General features: G+C 32.0%; 1 protein-coding gene across 1 annotated transcript; it reads right to left on the bottom strand.

The window, feature by feature from the left end:
• Positions 1 to 1,471: 1,471 nt before the first annotated feature.
• Positions 1,472 to 15,809, bottom strand: LOC149189260 (UDP-glycosyltransferase 85A8-like). The gene is made up of 2 exons (XM_089411778.1): positions 15,125 to 15,809; positions 1,472 to 2,593 (listed from the first exon to the last, which is right to left on the bottom strand). Exons 1-2 carry the CDS (start codon positions 15,660 to 15,662, stop codon positions 1,632 to 1,634), a joined length of 1,500 nt encoding a protein of 499 aa, XP_089267904.1. The 5' UTR covers positions 15,663 to 15,809; the 3' UTR covers positions 1,472 to 1,631.
• Between the last annotated feature and the right edge of the window lie 2,867 nt (positions 15,810 to 18,676).

The raw sequence follows: 18,676 nt of genomic DNA, 5'->3' as shown, positions 1-18,676 counted from the left end.
TTGCTGTGAAGTTTCAAAATAAATGCTCCCAACTTCTCGACAAACGTCTCGCTAAATAGATTATCCCAAGAGCTAGCTGCCAACATATCTGCTTAACTTTCCATGTTGTTTTTGAAAGCCTCACATTCTAAAATGAAATGTTTTTCTATTTCCATTTTTCCGGAAGAACAAAAAATGCATACTATTTCCTCGCACATTTCCTTTGGCCTCTTCCAACGCCCTGTTTCACAACTTAGTTGATGAGAATTAATCTTTAACTGAGCAATAAGAATTTTGGCTCTCCAAGAGATATTGGCCTCTATGTATGCCTTTGGTTGATGATTATGAATGGGATTAAACACTTCAATATGGTAATTTTTCTTTCTTCCTAGCTCCTTGTCCCAAATATGCTTCTGGAACTTTTCCATAACAAAAGTTTTTATCTCTTCGCTATTTATGGGACACACGTTCAAGCAAATACCCCATTTACTAAACCATTTGTTATTTTGTTGCATCCAAGTTTTTTTGCTCGTGCACAATCTATCACAAAAGACAACCTTAGGCTATCTATCCTCTTCCATTTGCTCAATTTTTTTTAAATACTTTATAACTCGCACCATAGCAATTGCTTCAATAGGAGCAGTCCCTATTTCACTCAGCAAGATATAGTAAGGAACTGCACTTTTAATCTTAGATTTGTTTGTAATCAAACGCTTTTGAATTTTCTCAATTTGACTCCACTACATGTCGGATGTACCGCTGGCCCATAGTTCACAACCATATAGAATTACCGGAATCACTAGAAGCCCAAAAAGAGTTTGAGTGGCATTTGAGTTTCCATAACTCTGCCTTTCTACACCTATTTTGAAAAGCATAATATGCTTTCCAACCCCTCAAAGTTCTTTTCTTTCTACAACCGTTCCTGCTTAGATTTTTGTTGAAGTCAATTCTAAGGTATTTTTAGTTGGCAACTTCTTCCAGAATGTTTCCTTCAAAGTAAAACTTATGGTGGTTATGTTTTCTTTTCTTAGAGAAGACCACTACTTTCGTTTTCCTAATATTAACTTGCATCCCCACAGTTGTACAAGAATGCTCAAGGGATAGTAATTGTTCTTGCAAACCAAGAGCGGATTTAGCAATAAGAATAAGGTCATCTCCATACAAAAGAAACCTTAATTTATTATTGTACATAATATACTTAATCTTGTATTCCATAGAGAAAATACTTGATTAATAAATATTAACAGTTTATCCTAAACCTAATTCATTTCTCTTTTTACTAATTATCCAGTGAATAAAAATTTCCTTTATTATATTAATGATACCTTCTTTCTAAACATAATCCATGTCCATAAAACTAAGATGCTGAAAGGGTTCGGTTATTTCATAGTGGTCGTTTTCTTTTCTCCACCCATTCATGCAAATTAAGAAAATAAATTTAATTAAACGAATTTAAAACCGATTACCTTGGCTGTCATGCAACATGTAAATGTTTATCGAAACCATATTCATTTCATTCTCAATGAGATGTGACATTTATTTATGAATGCTATAATGATTAAAATACAAAGAGTGTGGTAATGAGAGCCAAATACAAATAGAACCACACTAAGTCTTTCGAAGCCTTTTCGTTACATCTTCTGGAATCCAAATCACATCGTTTCATTTTTGGATGTGAGTCCTTTATTCATCGTCATGTCATTAATGAAAGTGTTTAAATTCAGGAAAGACGATCCTCCGGGGAGGACAGCCTTTGTTGCGCACTCCTTGAGTCTGAGAACGTTGTCTCTCATCTTCTCTCCTTCCGCTGTTTTCATCATTCTCCTCACAACATCCTCAATCTCTTCTTTCATGACCACCTTTTGGTCATCCACATCCACATCTTCAAAATCGAGGCCGATCTTCCACACCTCCTTAGCGAATCTGCAGTTGAGAAACTGATCGGCAAAATGTGGAAATCCCACCACTGGAACTCCCATGCTCATGGTCTCCAACATAGAGTTCCATCCGCAATGTGTGAGGAACAATCCCACTGAAGCGTGGGCAAGGACTTTCCGCTGTGGTGCCCACTTCACAAAGTGTGCCCGATCCTTTGTTCGTGCTTCAAAGCCGTCAGGTAAAACCGCAGCTTGGCCATCTGCGATATCCAACCGGAGAACCCACAAGAAAGGTTGTCCGCTGCTCTCTAACCCAAGTGCCAGCTGCTCCAGCTGTTCCTTTGATTTCACAGCGATGCTGCCAAAGGAAACGTATATAACTGATCGCGGCTGTTGCATATCTAGCCATGTTAGGCAGCTGTCCTCCTCCTCCCACAGGCTGCTGGAGAAATCCCTCCCATCTAAAAAGTGGGGAAGAAAGAGAGGTCCTATTGCCAGAGCAGGGCAGCCATTCAAAGGGACTGCTGTTACGGCGTCCCTTCCTTCCAGCTCCTCAAATGTGTTCACTAGTACGTAGTCCCCTTTACTTTGCTTCTGCGATTCGTACAGAAAAGCATTGAAAATAATGTCTGATGAATCCTGAATGCGATAGAATGTTATCAGGTCGGTTAGCTTCAATGGCGGGATATTGCCGGGAAGACAAGTAATGAGTTTCTCTGGATTTTTCGCTTCGCTCACTGCATAAGTTACAAACGCCGGTTTTTATGTTTCAGAGCCATTAAAAATCATTGAAATAAAAAATTCAGAATCCATAGGAACAAAGTAAGAAAGAAAAATATGGGAGACCATCGTTATAGCATTACAGACAGAAAGAAAAATATGGGAGACCATCGTTATAGCATTACAGACAGAAAGAAAAATATGGGAGACCATCGTTATAGCATTACAGACAGCTTTTTTGAATGATTATTCGTTCATCGGTACGTTTCTAAGGCTCATTGAAGGTCTATGTCCGTTAGCAAAGAAATTTGCTTCACGAGAGGTATATTAAAACAGAGTAGTCTCTAAACGTATGTATATTTGGAGTTTCAGAAAAGGGTAAAAAGAAACATGTCGACAATGAGAACCTATATACACAGACTTGATCATTCATTTCAGTCATATCTCAGTTGTTAGCAGACAAGTTAAGCATCATTTGATTATATAACTGAGTTGAGCGAAGCCATTGATTGACCCCAAATCTAGGAAATCAAGAAATGGTTTTGTACTAAGAAAATGCACATGAAAGATGGTATGGATGTAAAACCTTAGTTTTAAAATGTTTATTTTGATTCAAGCACAGAAGAAGGGGAATAAATGAAAGTTAGGGAAGTTTTTTTTTAATATAATTAAATAAATCCAAATTATTTCATTTTGCACGTGCTTTGTTTTAATTTTATTATTTTACCGCCTTAAAACAAATTCTTATTATAAATATTTTAATGGTGAGTAAAATTATAAAGACATGAGGAGTTGGAAGGTATTTTTCATGGAAAAGTCCTCCCTTCGATCTTCAATTTTCAAACTTGAAAGAGTTACGGTTGTTATCAATGAAAACGTAAGTTTATCTTAATTTTACATTCTTGTGTTTAAGGGCTAAAATTATGCAATTTAAAATATTACAATGAAGATATTATTTTGTTTTCGAAATTTATGAGATATAGTTACAACTATATGCCATTTAACCATTAATCAAGCCACTTATAATACATTAACAAGAAATATTGGTTAGAAAAAAATAATAATAATAATTAGAAATATTGGTTAGAAAAAACAAGAAAAACAATTAGAGCCTTGAGAACTATTGTGGCAACCATGTTAGAGAATAAGATAATGTTGTAAAAACATTTTAAAAGGTCCTATTTGTGAAAACATCAACCTTATTCAACCTCAAATCTGAAAGATTAAAGGGTAAAATTATGCATTTCCTAATATTAACATGAAGAATCTATTCTATTTTTGAGATTTATGAGATCTTGTTGCAATTACATATCCATTTAACTCAAATTATAATGATTAAAAGGTAAATTGTATAATTCATTTAACTCAAATCGTAATGATTAAAGGGTAAAATTATATATTTTAGATAAAAAATCTATTATATTTTTTAGATTTATGAGATCTAGTTGCAATTATATTCCTTAAAAATGAATCAAGTCACTTCCAAAACATGAATGCTGGTTATAAAAACTAATGGAAAGAAAACAACAAAGATAATCCATGCCTAACATATTTTCCTAGAATTATTACAATGACAGGGAACAAGATGATATTGTCGTAATGAAAGAAGAAAAATAATATACTAAAGCAAAGAAAGGAATCATTTATTTTGGTGTAGCAACATAAGTTTGAATTATATTGTGTGCATGGTGAGTTTTTTTGTTTTGTTCTGTTTATTATTCTTTTTTTTTGTAGTGAACTTTTTCTATAAACATTCCATTGGTATCATAATAATAAAGTTATATAGCATAAGTAATTAATAGTTATTTTTCAGGGAAGTGTCATCAATTTAGTTGTATACAATACACTAAAACATCATAACAAGTTTTATTGTTTATAGTAAAAGTAGTTGGATGAGTTTTAAAACATAAAAATCTCAAAAAAATTATGGCCAACAACAATATTAACCATTTTCTTATTTAAAATCAAATCTCTATATTTTAAGAGTAATATTATACATGAGTATTAAAATGAAAATGCTATCTATTTTTAAAATTTATGCGATCTAGTTATAACCACATTCTAATTGACAATTTTCCAAGCCATTTACAATATATGAATGTAGTTATGAAAAATTAAGTAAAAAAAATAACAAAAATAAGTGTGGGCACTCTTTTATATCTAACAGACCATGCATAAATTGACAATTTGCCCATCCATTTTTAATAACTATATCCTAATTGACAATTTGCCAAGCCATTTACAATATATGAATGTAGTTATGAAAAATTAGGTTAAAAAACAACAAAAATAAGTGTCGGAACTCTTTTATATATAAGAAACCATGCATAAATTGATTTTCCTAAAAATATAGGAATAAACATGTCAGAGGATGCCAAGATATTCTATAAAGTGTATAAAGTCATTGCTACTATCAGAAATTACATATTGAATGTCACCGTTATAGAAAATAGGGTCACAATAATTCTAAAGGTTTGAAATAAATATTTCTAAACAATAAGCATAGAGTTAATTTTGTAAGACAAAATAAACGCATTGATAAAAGGTTTTTTTTTAATGTAACTAAAGATTCTTAGTTTATAGATGGTGGTAACTGAAACCATACGACAAGAAATAAGATGATATTATCCAAAGATGAATTGATAACGTCATAAGAAAACATTGAAACAATAGTGGTACATGTGATGGTTAAAGGAACCATCTCATCGAAACAAAGAAACGTGAGAAGAAGTTTATTTCTCATATTTATTATGTGCTTAGTTTGAAATAAAATTGATTAAGTGTTGGTTAGATAATTGAAAAAGAATATGTTATTATTTTAAAGGATTATTTTTTTGAGATTAATATAGTAGAAATGATATTATTTTAAAGGTGTTGATGAGTTATAAATTGATATTTCACTTTTAAGCGAATTTTTTCATGTTTTTAAAGTTGTCCTTAATGATGTGCCTTGGTTGTTGTAGATAAGAAATTTCTATTTAATTTTTATAAAAATATTTGGTAATTAAATTTTTTTATAAAAAATATATCGGAGTTAAATATTGTATTTTAAGAAAAAAATGATTCTTATTATTATTATATAGAGTTAAATTACATTTTTTATTAGTATTTTGTTATCATTATTAATTATTTTAGTATAAGAAAATGTGTGTATATACTAAAACTAGAATAAAATAAAAATCCATTTTTTTAATATGTTTAAGTTTGTTGTAGAAAATACAATTTTTTTTAAAGGTGTTACACTTAAATTGGAGGGGAGAACATACTTTGAATAAACTCCAACTTTTTACAAAAAGAATAGAGAAAAGAAGTAATTAACTAGAAGCTATATCCCTCTACAAAAAAAGGGGTCTCAAATTGCAAAAATGGACCAATAATGGACTAATAGATGAATTAGTATGACCATAATTAAGGTTAAGGATCTTCTAAACTATTTACCAGATTTTTATTAAAAATTGATCTAGTAAGTGTCTATCTCTTGAAATGCAAACTTCTTTTAAAATGTAAAATTGGAAAAAAATTCCCCTAAAACAATTTTATCTCTCTACACTGGCTATATATATATTACATGAATATTTGGTTTGTTGAATACATAAATATTTTATTTACAAACCATATTGTTCATATTAAAATAACTTTTATTATTAATGTATGTTTAAATACATATCAATATTATTTTATATATCTACATTGACTTTTTTAATTATTAATAATATTCCTAAATGTCACATATTTTAAAAATTAGATAAATTTTATATTTCCTTTTTATTAAAAAGCACTTGAATTTTTTTAATTTAATAACTTTTTTTGTATTCAACTATTTTATTTTATTGTGATTTTCAGAGACCTAATTCTAATTAGGTAAAAATTATGGTGTGAAAGTGAATCGTCCAAAAAGTCAAAAAAAGGAAAGAAGAAGAAGAAAAACAACTTTGGAATTTCCAAAATTCAACCGTAAGTAGCAACACACTGTATTTCACTGTATTTATGTGTAACATCTTTGAAAATAATAAAGAATTCACGCTTCTTTCATATTTGGTTGCGACACCTTGAACTTGGAGGTTGTACAAGCTCGACAAATTGATTTCTTCAAATTGGTTTTGTAGTGGCTGGGATCCTATTGCAGTATGGAAGAGTCTTCTTGTTGCTATCCTCGTGTATTGAATTTCTCAATCCACGTTCTATGGCCAGATCCAATCTGCAATAATGCTACACCCTTCCATTCTTCTCAGATCAATGATCTAAAACATAAAATGGACGTAGAATGGGCATCACTGCCTTGGCCTAGATGCAATAATGCGCAGTTCTGGAAACGAGATTGAAAAAACACGAAATTTCCTTAGAGTCTATTCCTAACCAGCACCCTTATTTCGCTATCGCTCTCCAACTGAAATAAAGCGTCGATGTTACGGGTGCGTTGGATAAGAAAAATATTTGTCCAGATGGGGAGAAATACATTTTGAATGATATCTTCCAAGTATTGAAAAATGTTACAAACAGACATATTGTAGCTATTGAATGTAATGAAAAGAACGAGTTGTATCAGATTTATCTATGTGTCAACATGAATGCTTTTGATTTGTCAACTGCAATTTATCCATCGCTGCCTTTTATCTATGTATTATGACGGTATGCATGATTTGTGCACCCATGAAATTGCGCATGTTGAATGATATCTTCCAAGCATTGAAAAATGTTTTAAACAGACATGTTGCAGCTACTGAATGTAATGAAAAGAACGAGTTGTATCAGATTGAATGTAATGAAAAGAACGAGTTGTATCAGATTTATCTATGTGTGGACATGAATGATTTTGATTTGTCAAGTGAAATGTACCCATCGCTACCTTTTATCTATGTATTATGACGATATGCATGATCTGTGCACCCGTGAGTTTGAGTTTGAGTGTGTACGTGTCATCTTGCACCCATGAATTTGAGTTTTTTGGCTTTGTGCATCCTTCAATTTTAGAAGCACAGTACTTGTGGGGCATTCAAATTAAAATAATGGTAACTTGCAAATGTTGTTATTTTTTTAAGTTTATCAGTGAAATTCTATTGTAAGTGAGTGCATTTTAGGTAGAAACCAATACTCTTGCACCCATGAATTTGAGTTTTTTTTGGCTTTGTGCATCTTTCAATTTTAGAAGCACATTACTTGTGGGGCATTCAAATTAAAATAATGGTAACTTGTAAATGTTGTTATATTTTTAAGTTTATCAGTGACATTGTATTGTAAATGAGTGTATTTTAGGTAGAAACCAATACTTTTTTTATTTTCCTACATGGAGGATCATGGTTTTTTTAATCTTCATCCATGTGAATACTAACATATTCATCCTCTCATTTTTTAATCTTCATCCATGTGAATACTAACATATTCATCCTCTCACATTGTATGGGATAAGAGGGGATTGATAGTGAGCCTTCTAGTTTTAAAGTCCTATCAATTAATCATTTACAAGCTAGCTTAAGAAACAATGATATCATCTTCTCACCTTGTATTTGATTGTATGGGATAATAGTGGATTGATAGTGAGACCTCTAGTTTTGAAGTCCTATGAATTAATCATGTACAAGGGAGTGTGAGCAACAATGATATCATCTTCTCACATTGTATTTGATAGGGGGAATTGATGATTAGGTACCATTTTTGAAGAGATTAAGCCACAACCGGAGCAACAATGAAACCAAAGCCTGAACGCTGAACCAGAATCAAAGTTACGAGATTGATTCAACTTATAGTCATCTCTAAACCATCGGTATTAGGTGCACTTTCACTCGAGAAGCCTTCAACTTCTAGCGAGATTTCGAACTTTTCCAAGAACTGCACTAAGCATTTGAGAGTTGGTGGTCAGCCTTAAACCACCATTGGTTAAGACCCCAATTGTCTCCCTTTTTCAAGGACTAGGGAACACTTCCTCTAGGAAAAGTATTCAACTTCTAGCCAAATTTGGAATTGTTCCAGGCATGCATCACACATTCTAGGTTGAAATCTCAATGGTCCCCCTTTTCACATCATTATGTAGTGCTTCCTCTAGCAGAAGACTTCAACTTCTATCCATATTTGGAATTGTTTCAGGCACTATACTGAGTGTTCCAGTGTTGGTGGTTAGCCTTAAACAACCACTCGTTGAGACCTCAAGTTCTCCCACCTTATACCATCATTTCAGAGAGCACAACCAACGAATAGTTGGCATGCATTTTTTTGAATTTTTGTATTACAACTCTCTTCCTGGACTCATATACACCCCTTCAGATTAAGGGGGAATATTGGACACCTAATCCATTAAAATTTATGGTGTGGAAAGTGAATCATCAAAAGGAGTCCATGAGACTTTGGAAGATGAATCCAAGAGTCACACAATGTATTTATATGTAACATCTTTGAGAATAATAAAAAAATCATGCTCATCTTTCATATCTGATTACACATTCCAAACATGGTTAACACTAAAATACTATTCCTTTTTCTACATATTTTAAAAGTTAGTATTGAAATAATTTATTTAAGTCATATATTAAAATATTTTTTGAAATTAAAAATATAAAAATTATACATCTTTATATGGTCAAAATTGAAACTAGTATATTTCTTTTACTTTTAATTACTTTATCACTTTTTTTAGTGTAAAAAATTACTTTATCTTTTTTTGAAGTTGATATAAAATTGTGTTACTTTATGTAGACATTGAAATATTTTATTTATGGATGAAATTGAGAGTGAAATATTTTCACCACATATTTAGATAGGATTATAATATCGACAATGGAGCAAGCACATTGAGGGTGGGATTATTCAGGTTTTATAATACTTTTAATTAAAACTAACTAAATATGTATGTTTATTTTTACATTTTAATCATAGCCGACATTAAATTTTATTTATTTAGAGAATACTTTTATTTTATTTTAAAGTGGAAATATGTACTTGAGATCTCCCTCCTACTAGACTGTAGAATGTGCCTCTCGGCACAATCAAAATGGACTATAGCTATTTCTATTTAGTTGTTGAATACATGTTATATAAAAAATCTAAAGTGTATGAGATAATTGATATATAAATAATACATTAACCCCAAATACTACATTTTAAACTTGGTTTTCATTGTAACTCTAAACTAAGAGGAAAGAAAATTGTGGTAAGGTGTGTAGCTACATTTTTTACTCTTATGTTTCTAAGGAGTAGGAACAAAATCTTGATGTTAAAAGTGAGAAGTATTTTCTTTTGGTTACACTTCTAAGGTGAAATGTTAGAATTGAATAATATTGTAACATAGTAAGTGATATCTAATCATAATATAAAGTTTTATGAAAAGGGGAAGTGTTGGTGGAAAGAAGATGTAATGAAAGAAAAACTAGTTATTATATATGTAGATTCATTAAAGGATGGCATCACTCCTTTACCCACAAACTCTTAAACAAGCAAGTTATAATGGTAATCAAGTTTGAAGATCAAGAATATTTCATCAATTTCAAATGTAATTAAAACATTAAGAAACTAACAATAAATGACATTGTTAATATTTTCTAATTTCTTAGGTTCAAGTTGAACAAAGTTTTAATGAAAATGAAGTGAATATCATAGTATGGTGTGAAATAATGAATATAGAAATGAATCATGGGCATTGGTTGATCTCTCTCTACCGAAGGATTTGAAGGTAATACCAAAATGAAGCATCATGCGAATGGATCTTAGAAAGGTTTAAGACAACATCCATAGAAAAAGGTTACTCACAACAACTAATATAGATTACATAAATCACATAAATCATTTTCTCCTCCAATAGCACTACACACTAAATGAATTGTTTTAGCATCCATATTCTAGATTGAGTTACTTTTTCATTTATATGCCTAATGAACTCTTTCGAATGGTGTCTTGGAAGAGCAGGTGTTTTTGGAGTATCCCTAAGGTTATGAAATTTAGGTAAAAAAAAACACATTTTATAAAAGGATGAAGAAGGTTGCATATGGTTCTAAAAAATATCCAAGGGGTTTATATGGGATAATGGATTTCTAACCTCTTAAAAATCACTTCTATGTGAAGTCCATGCATAAGAATCCATTATTAATTTCATGCTTACATGCACATGACTTAATTCATATTGGAAATAGTAACTTGTTGACAAATGAGTTTAGAGTTACAATGAAAACCAAGTTTAAAATGTAGTATTTGGGGTTAATGTATTACTTACTTGGCATGGAGGTCATTCACTTAAATTATAATATTATTATTTCATAATGAACATAGACAATGATTTCACTTTATAAATTTAGAATGATGAAGTGTAAGGGAATTAGTATACTTGTAAACCTTGATCAATAACATAATGATGATGGAAACAACTTATTTTATATTGTATAAGAGCTTGACAGGTAATCTTCTACACCTCTTTGACCTAATATAATGTTCACTTGTGATTGCAATTCTTGTTCAAGATCAAAGTCATGGCTTTCTTTTTTTTTTAACTTGCACACAATAATTAACTAACAACATAACAATAATTATGCCAATAAAAACCATTACTTTGCAAATACCATATTACTAAGAATTATGTCTTTGGTGAAACTCCTTTACATGTTGATATCCCAACTAAAATAGAAATTATCAATGTGATCACATTGATCTACTGTATTAGTTCTATGTGTATTAAGTTCTAATTGTACTTTTCCAAAGGAATTACTTTATGTATACAATATATTTTAAAGCAACAACAAAAAAATAAAAATATAGATGAGAATGTAGTAATACAACATTTAGCATGGCCAACTATATACCTACAGGTAATAGAAAAGCCCTTGTCCAAAATAGATTAAATAAACCTATTTTCAGAGCTCTATGCAAATCACTCTATCATAACAATACCATTTCTATTAGAATGCAACTTTTAATCTAAACTTTTCTCTTCAAATATGTGAACCAACATTTCTACCTTTGTTTAGATTTGGAAAATATTTTGTAGATTTGGACTCATGGTACCAATTCACTTATTTATGATTGGAAAAAAATAGCATAGTTGGTGATATCATTTACTCAAACAAGTGCAAGGGACAACACAACTTCAATCAATAAACCAAACTCTGTCATGTCATATAAAGCTCCAATATCATTAAACTCTATTTATTAATGTATGAATGTCTTTATCATTATTCAATATAACACTATTTGAACATTATTAGCATATGAAAAGAAGTGTAAAACCCTCAACATAACCATGCTTATAGTCCAAATTATACAACCATGCTTATAATCCAAGATATTGAATGTTGTAGTGAATGCTTTATTAAGACATCCATTAAAGAAATTTTTTAATAATTCAACCACTAGGTTGGTAGCATAATTATGAATCCTCCACTAAAGACAAACAACAAACTCCAATACTCATATGATAGTATAGGAAGAGTGATCCCATGGAGGACTTGACCTACTTTAGCATTATAAGTGTATGTCCCCAAAATGCTTAGAGAATGATTGTATTGTTTGTTGAATGGTTTCTATTAGTATGTCCTCAAAATGCTTAAAGAGGGCCTATATGGATGCTTGGGTGGTTTTTATTGATTGTTAAGTAATGCATGGTCTCTTATCAGTGTATAAAAAGTAACTGAAACTTCACAAAACAAGAAGATGATATGCGATAGCCATGAAAAGCAATAATGACATTTATCTCTTTTTAAATAGTGAATTAATAAATAATAAATAACAATAATTCATATATAATATTTTCTCATTATCATTTTTAATTCTCACTATTAAAACACTCAAAATAAAATTAACATTTCACATACAAGAATTATTACACAACTATATAAAACTTCATAGGAAAAATATCATACTTATTCTAAAAACACAACTCAAAAAATAACTTCTAAATGATTCTTAAATTTTATTTGGACAATTATTAATTATATTATAGAACTATTGTAATTATATTGTAGCTCATGTTTTATATGCAATAATTAACTAAAACATATAATTATGTGTGGAATTAGTGAAATTACACACATATATATATATATATAAAGAGCAACTTTTTTCATTTGTTTCAATTTTCATTGTATATTTTTACTTGGTTCTTTATTTTCATTATACAGAGTAGTTTTTATTATTGCATTTTTATAGTTAATTTTTGCTATAAACCCTTATGAAAATTTTTATAAAGCATCGAGGGAATTTTCCCCTTGGGATTCCCTAGATGTGATCAACTCCAATGTAAGTGTTGACTTGCCTCTAAAATCTTTCTGGACATTTGGATTTTAATCCTAAGCCTTTGATTAGTTGGATAACTTTTTATGATTTTTAATAAAGAATTTTGAAGAGATAATCATTTGTTTAGAAAATAATAAAAAATTTAGTGTGATTTCGATAAAAGTTTAATATTTTTTTTGGAAATTGAAATTATAGCTATCAGTTATAGTTTTCAAGTTTTAAGGTTTTGGTTATACAAATATTGTTGTTAGTGTTGAAAATATTGTTGTTAGTGTTGAATTTATTTTCACCGTAACAAAATTTTCAACTTACAAACAAGTAAAACACCCAAAACAAACAAAAATACCTACTGGCACTTTAATTGTATTTGCAAAAAAAAAAAATATAAAATGAAGCATCCAATGGAGATCATAAATTATCAAAATTGTTACGGCTTTTTTGGGAAGGAAATATAAATATCCAGTGAAACAAGTATAGAGATAGCTGAATATCCATTCCGAGACTAATTGCAATTAGTTAAAAGTTATCAATCACTTGTGACAAAACTTGATATCACTGTGTATTTATCAGAAAATTATGAATTCAGTAATTTTCTTTGGCGATAAAATAATTGTGAATGAGAATTGGGTTCTGATAACATAAAATGTTACTGCAATCGTAAAATCGTGGCACGTACCAAATATGTCTCGTTTGGAATGGAAGATAGTGGCGTGCCACTTCCCGTTGGGCCCTGGATGGCGTGGAATGGCGGAATTCACGAAGCTCGTCTGACCCACCTTGTCGAGCCTCCCTTATCCAAGGCAATTCCTATTTCCAACCCCATTGAAACATAAATGCAGCCTGACATGCAAGGGATATAGCAGTTGCTTTGTTGCTAAAATGCCAAAGTCAACCTCATTGAAACATAAATACAAGAGAACTGCTATATCCCTTGCATGTCAGGCTGCATTTATGTTTCAATGGGGTTGGAAATAAGAATTGGCCTTATCCAATGCCTCATTTCCAGTTGGGCCCGGATGGCGTGGAATGGCGGGATTCACCAAGCTCGTCTGACCCACCTTGTCCGGCCTCCCTTATCCGTCGCGGCTAGCCACTGCCTCTTCAGAGAATTACAGCACGGAAAAATGATGGGAAAGGCGAAAGATGGTTCAATTTTTATTCTAAGGTAAAGTACATCTATTCTGTTAGATCTGAGTGGCAGTTCAATGGAACGTTCAGTGTTCCAATTTTAGATTTATGTAGGGAGTGTTGGAGGAGTTGATATACATATTTAGATGATATTATAGTGATAGTGATTGGAATTCATCTAGTGTCATGACATCAGATTAGTGAGTTACTGATTCTTCTAATATTAATATTTTTTTTTACATTTAATAAAAAATATTTAAACTATAATAATAATAATATTCATTTTTAAGGTCACAGCCAAGCCAGACACCAAATTGGTGTATGAGACCCCTTGTTTGTGGGACAAGGGACCCACCTCCGCGCAGCGATTTGGGCATACATACTCTACCCCCTCTGGTTTTGAACCTGTGACCTCTTAGGAGGAAACACATGCTCTTAACCATTAGGCCCACTCAAGCTGTATATAGTTTAGTATATGTTTTATAATTGATTTTATATTATTATATAAATATTTATTAAAAGTTTAATAAATAGTAAATTAGTTTCAATTTAATAAAGTATAATTTATTATTAATAATCATATAATTTTAAAATAATAAAAAATTCTTTGGATCTGTTTTTAAGAGATTGTGCAATTATTTATTTTATTTTTTTCAATAAAGGAAAAATAACTATTTAAAACTTTTTCTTTGTAATTTTATAATAAAATAAATTTATAAATAGATAAAATTGATAAATCAAGTGGGATAGAGATGTTATAATGTTTAATATTTTAATTAAGGAAAAATAAAAATAAAATGGTTTTTCTTATGATATTTTTAATCTATAGTTTTTGCTATAATATTTTTGATATAGTTTATTTTTTCATGTTATTTTTACGGTTTTTTTAATATAATTTATTTAAAAGTTAATAATTAAATCAAGCTAAATCCATCTTAACTCCACATTTACCAAAGACGAATTAAAAAATTAAAAACCAAAATTAAACGAAGTCCAAGTCCATGTTAATTCCAAATCTACCAAAAACCAATAAAAATTTCAAAACACATCTTAAATTCAGATAAATCTAAACTAATAATAATAAAGAATTCATAACGAAACTGAAATGGAAAATAGAGTTTTCCAATACAACTGTTATTAATTGAATGAAACTATCGAAATGAAAGAGATCTGAAAATGAAGAGATCTGATATAGGAGTGAAGAAAAATACCGTTTACTGGAATGTATCCCTCTGACATAAGCAAGTTGGCGTAGCATTGAGAAATCGAGATAGCAGCGCACACTGGCCAGAAGATAACCCTGGGCACTTTGATACTGGTTGCAACATGCTCCGTGCAAGACATGGTCGGGTCTGTGATGATAAACGTGATGGGTGGAAATGATGGTGAGTTCTCTTCAGCACTTCTAAGGAGGTCCTCCAAAGCGGGGCCTAACTTTTGCAGGGCAACAAATAACTCGCCCATGTTGGATGTGCGACCATGGTCGGGCGGTAAACCGTCAGGCATACACAGAATTCGAACCCTACTTCGTCGCTGTTCCGACTCCGGATCATCCCCGCAGACAATAGATTTAGCGTTTCTCGAAGCTTCCACCGTGCGTTTCTGTATCCACTCGGTATTAACGAAAGTGATAAAAAATCCCCGAATTGCCAGCAGTTGGGCCAAATTCATGAGAGCATTAACATGACCCTGCGCAGGAAATGGCACAATCACTGCATGAGGGGCATGTTGCTCGTTTTCATTCATCATATTCAAATTAATATCGGCAGAGTTTCTCCTTTTGTTTTCTCTTCCTCTGTAACACTTTACTCCTCTGAACTTGGGCTGCGAAGTATGCACCTACCACAACGAGGTTTAAATTTATAGCGCTTACCTAAGCTTCCATCATCACATCACTTATCTAAGTCATCACATGAAGATTGATTTGTATGGATTAAATTGCTTGAATTTTGAAGCATTTAAATACAATGAATCTACTAGAGTCGTGCCTAACTGCAGGGTTATGGGGATCCTCGTGGCTTTCCACTTTTTATATTTTGTCGCCATCTGTAAAACTTTATTCATGATATGGGTGGGAAGGTTATGGGATCCTACTCAACTTCCACTTGTTATTTGTCGTCATCTCCTAAACTTTCAATAATGCGGTGAAAAGTTTTGTATTATTCGGAAGGAGATCTCATGCTCCGGATTCGAGCCAGCAATTTTTCAAATAAAGAAAAAATCGTCGTACGTCGTTAAAATCAAATTTCCTTATATGGGTTGCATTTGAAGGTTAATTACAACTCGATAGATATCAATATATTTATTTTATAGTAAATATTACATGGTTAATATTTAAAAGAAAATATTAAAATTATTAATTTGTTTATGGATGTAGAACATATATTAATATAATGACGGGTTGTTATGTTAAGTCACTTCATGATGTAAAGGTCACTGATTTAAAACTCTATGGGAAAAATCCTAACTACCCTAAGGGTTGGTGTAGCACAAGCCGAGTTTGATCCCGAGGTGATTTCGATGGTTTAGATGCCGCTAGGTCGTAGATATTCAAGCCATAGGTTAAGTGTGCTAATCATCTCAAGACTCACATACCTAACAAATAAAACAAAACTAAATTATAACTTTATTATTATTATTTGTGGAATGAAATTTATTCTATGACTTTAAAAATGAGAGATTACATTAGAGCTTATTATAGTCCATATCGGTCTCTCGCAGGGGAGACTGGACCATAGCCAAAATTGTACCCTTCGAAGGGACATAAGAGACAAACATATATTTACATAAGTAAACTCAAACAAGGTTATGTAGAATATTGACATACCTAGGTAGATACCTCATCAGATATAAAAAGAAAACCATAAAGTCCATCCCATCATATACGCAATGAAGTAGTTAAGAGTCAAATCTTGCAATTGGTATAGGGGCTATTGGGTGAACTTTGGGTATAGTTATTGTTGGAGGGATAGTGAGGTGTTGTTTGATCCTTGTCATCCTTTGATCTATCATTTCCAATCTGCAAGCACAGTGTTTCATTTCTCCATGTATATGGTCCAATGATTATAGAAAGTCCCTCCTAAACTCCTGACTGTCTAGTAGCGTGTGTCCCAAAATGAACTTCATTTGCCAGTATAGCATTACCATCTCGAGATACTGAATAAATTTTCCATGTGTATGTCACGTGTGAGGAATTCATCCTTTCCACTCCACCAACACCTTGGAATCTTAGAGGGAGGTTCATTGAGAGGAAGATTTCCCCTCACGCATGAAAAATTCTTCCTACACATTCATAGGGATCCAGTCTTCATATATTGCAGCAAATCCCACTACTACGTTATGTAAATGAGAGTTCCCTATGTAGGCACACTTCTCATAGTAGGCTACCCATATTCTCACTCGACCTCTCTCCCTCGACATTATGAATACAACCTCTAGCCTTTGGATTTTATAATATGTGTTGTTCTATGCATATGAATATTTTCTCCTCCACTTCCACCTACCCTTCTAGTGGCTAAACCTTGCTTGAGACATGGCTCATAACTTCACTAGTGGGGCATCTTGTTCAATATAACAACCATCGACTGACTCAACTTCCCAAATATGGCCTTTTCCAGCATTCAAACCCCAATTAACTTTAAATTCCTTTAGACACTAGTTATGCCCTCCTCAATCCTAACATCTACCCAGGGTAAGAACATAGAGCTCTCGCGTTGTCCACCAAGAACTAAAAAGGAAAGGACCGAGGCTTCTTTCAACACATGTCAAAGGATGGTGTTTAAAACACCAAACACAACCGTGAGAGTCTCATGGAAATGCACTATGTATCTCGTTTAAGAGATGTACAAACCAGACCTGCATCTACCAAATCTCATCATGTATGTACTCACCAGATAGATCACACTCAAATCTAAGACTAGTTTCAGAAAAAAGAGCTACAACAAAACAATTACATATACGGACCACAAAGCATAAATATCTTGCCCAAAGAAAATAAGACTAAATTTCCTTCATTCTCCAAACCCATCCCCACTCATAGATTAAAGGAGGAGATACAATTATAAGGAAATTACCAACCTTCCCTGAAAATTCTACGAGGAGAGAGAGGGTTTCTCGGGTTGATTTGAGGGGAAATGACCAGTAAATAAACACAACACAAAGATGCTAAATTCAATAATAGTAATTACCAAATCTAGGTGGTGTTTATTCCAGGTATATTTCGTTGGAGATTTCCAATCCTGTCTCCTCTCGAGGCATAGTTGTTTCCCTCTTTATGTTGGCATTGATGTCAAAATGGATCTACATTGGCATATCTTAGTTTTTGTTTTTTGACGAAAGTTTTGAAGTTAGGAAATAGACTATTAACCATAGCTATTTTGCATCTGCAACACATACTGCATGTTTGCAATCCATGTCCACAACTCAGATTGTATATTTGTGATACGTGTATGTGCTCTTGTGAAGTATTTTTGGTCTAATCACTCAATCATGTGCTGCGATGACCAAGGGTAAGTCTAATGGTCAGTTGGCTGGTTGTTTTTCAAGGTTTCCGTGTTGGTTTGGAATTCTATGGAGTTACCCATGGTAACTCTTTGTTGACCCTATGGGCTTTCAAATACCATTGAACTTCTCGATTGTAAATGGTCATTGTATTTTGGGTCAGCCTTAAGTTGGTCTAAGGCTTAAATCCTATAAATAGAAATGCCAAATTTGCATATTATCATCACTCATGGACGCAACTCATGACTATGATTGATCTATAT

The sequence above is a fragment of the Pinus tabuliformis genome, chromosome 3_1 (genome assembly GCF_031772625.1).
Source record: "Pinus tabuliformis cultivar Carrire ecotype Pingquan chromosome 3_1, CPIR1, whole genome shotgun sequence".
Taxonomy (NCBI): Eukaryota; Viridiplantae; Streptophyta; class Pinopsida; order Pinales; family Pinaceae; genus Pinus; species Pinus tabuliformis.
Note: the sequence above shows the minus strand (reverse complement) of the source record. Positions and strands in the feature narration are given on the sequence as shown.

What these genes read in the sequence shown, in the direction of transcription:
- LOC149189260 (XM_089411778.1), bottom strand. Translation starts at nt 15,662, where the DNA reads ATGATGAATGAAAACGAGCAACATGCCCCTCATGCAGTGATTGTGCCA. An exon ending in GGGATACATTCCAGTAAACG is followed by an intron (nt 2,594 to 15,124) that starts GTATTTTTCTTC and finishes TAACTTATGCAG; the next exon opens with TGAGCGAAGCGAAAAATCCA.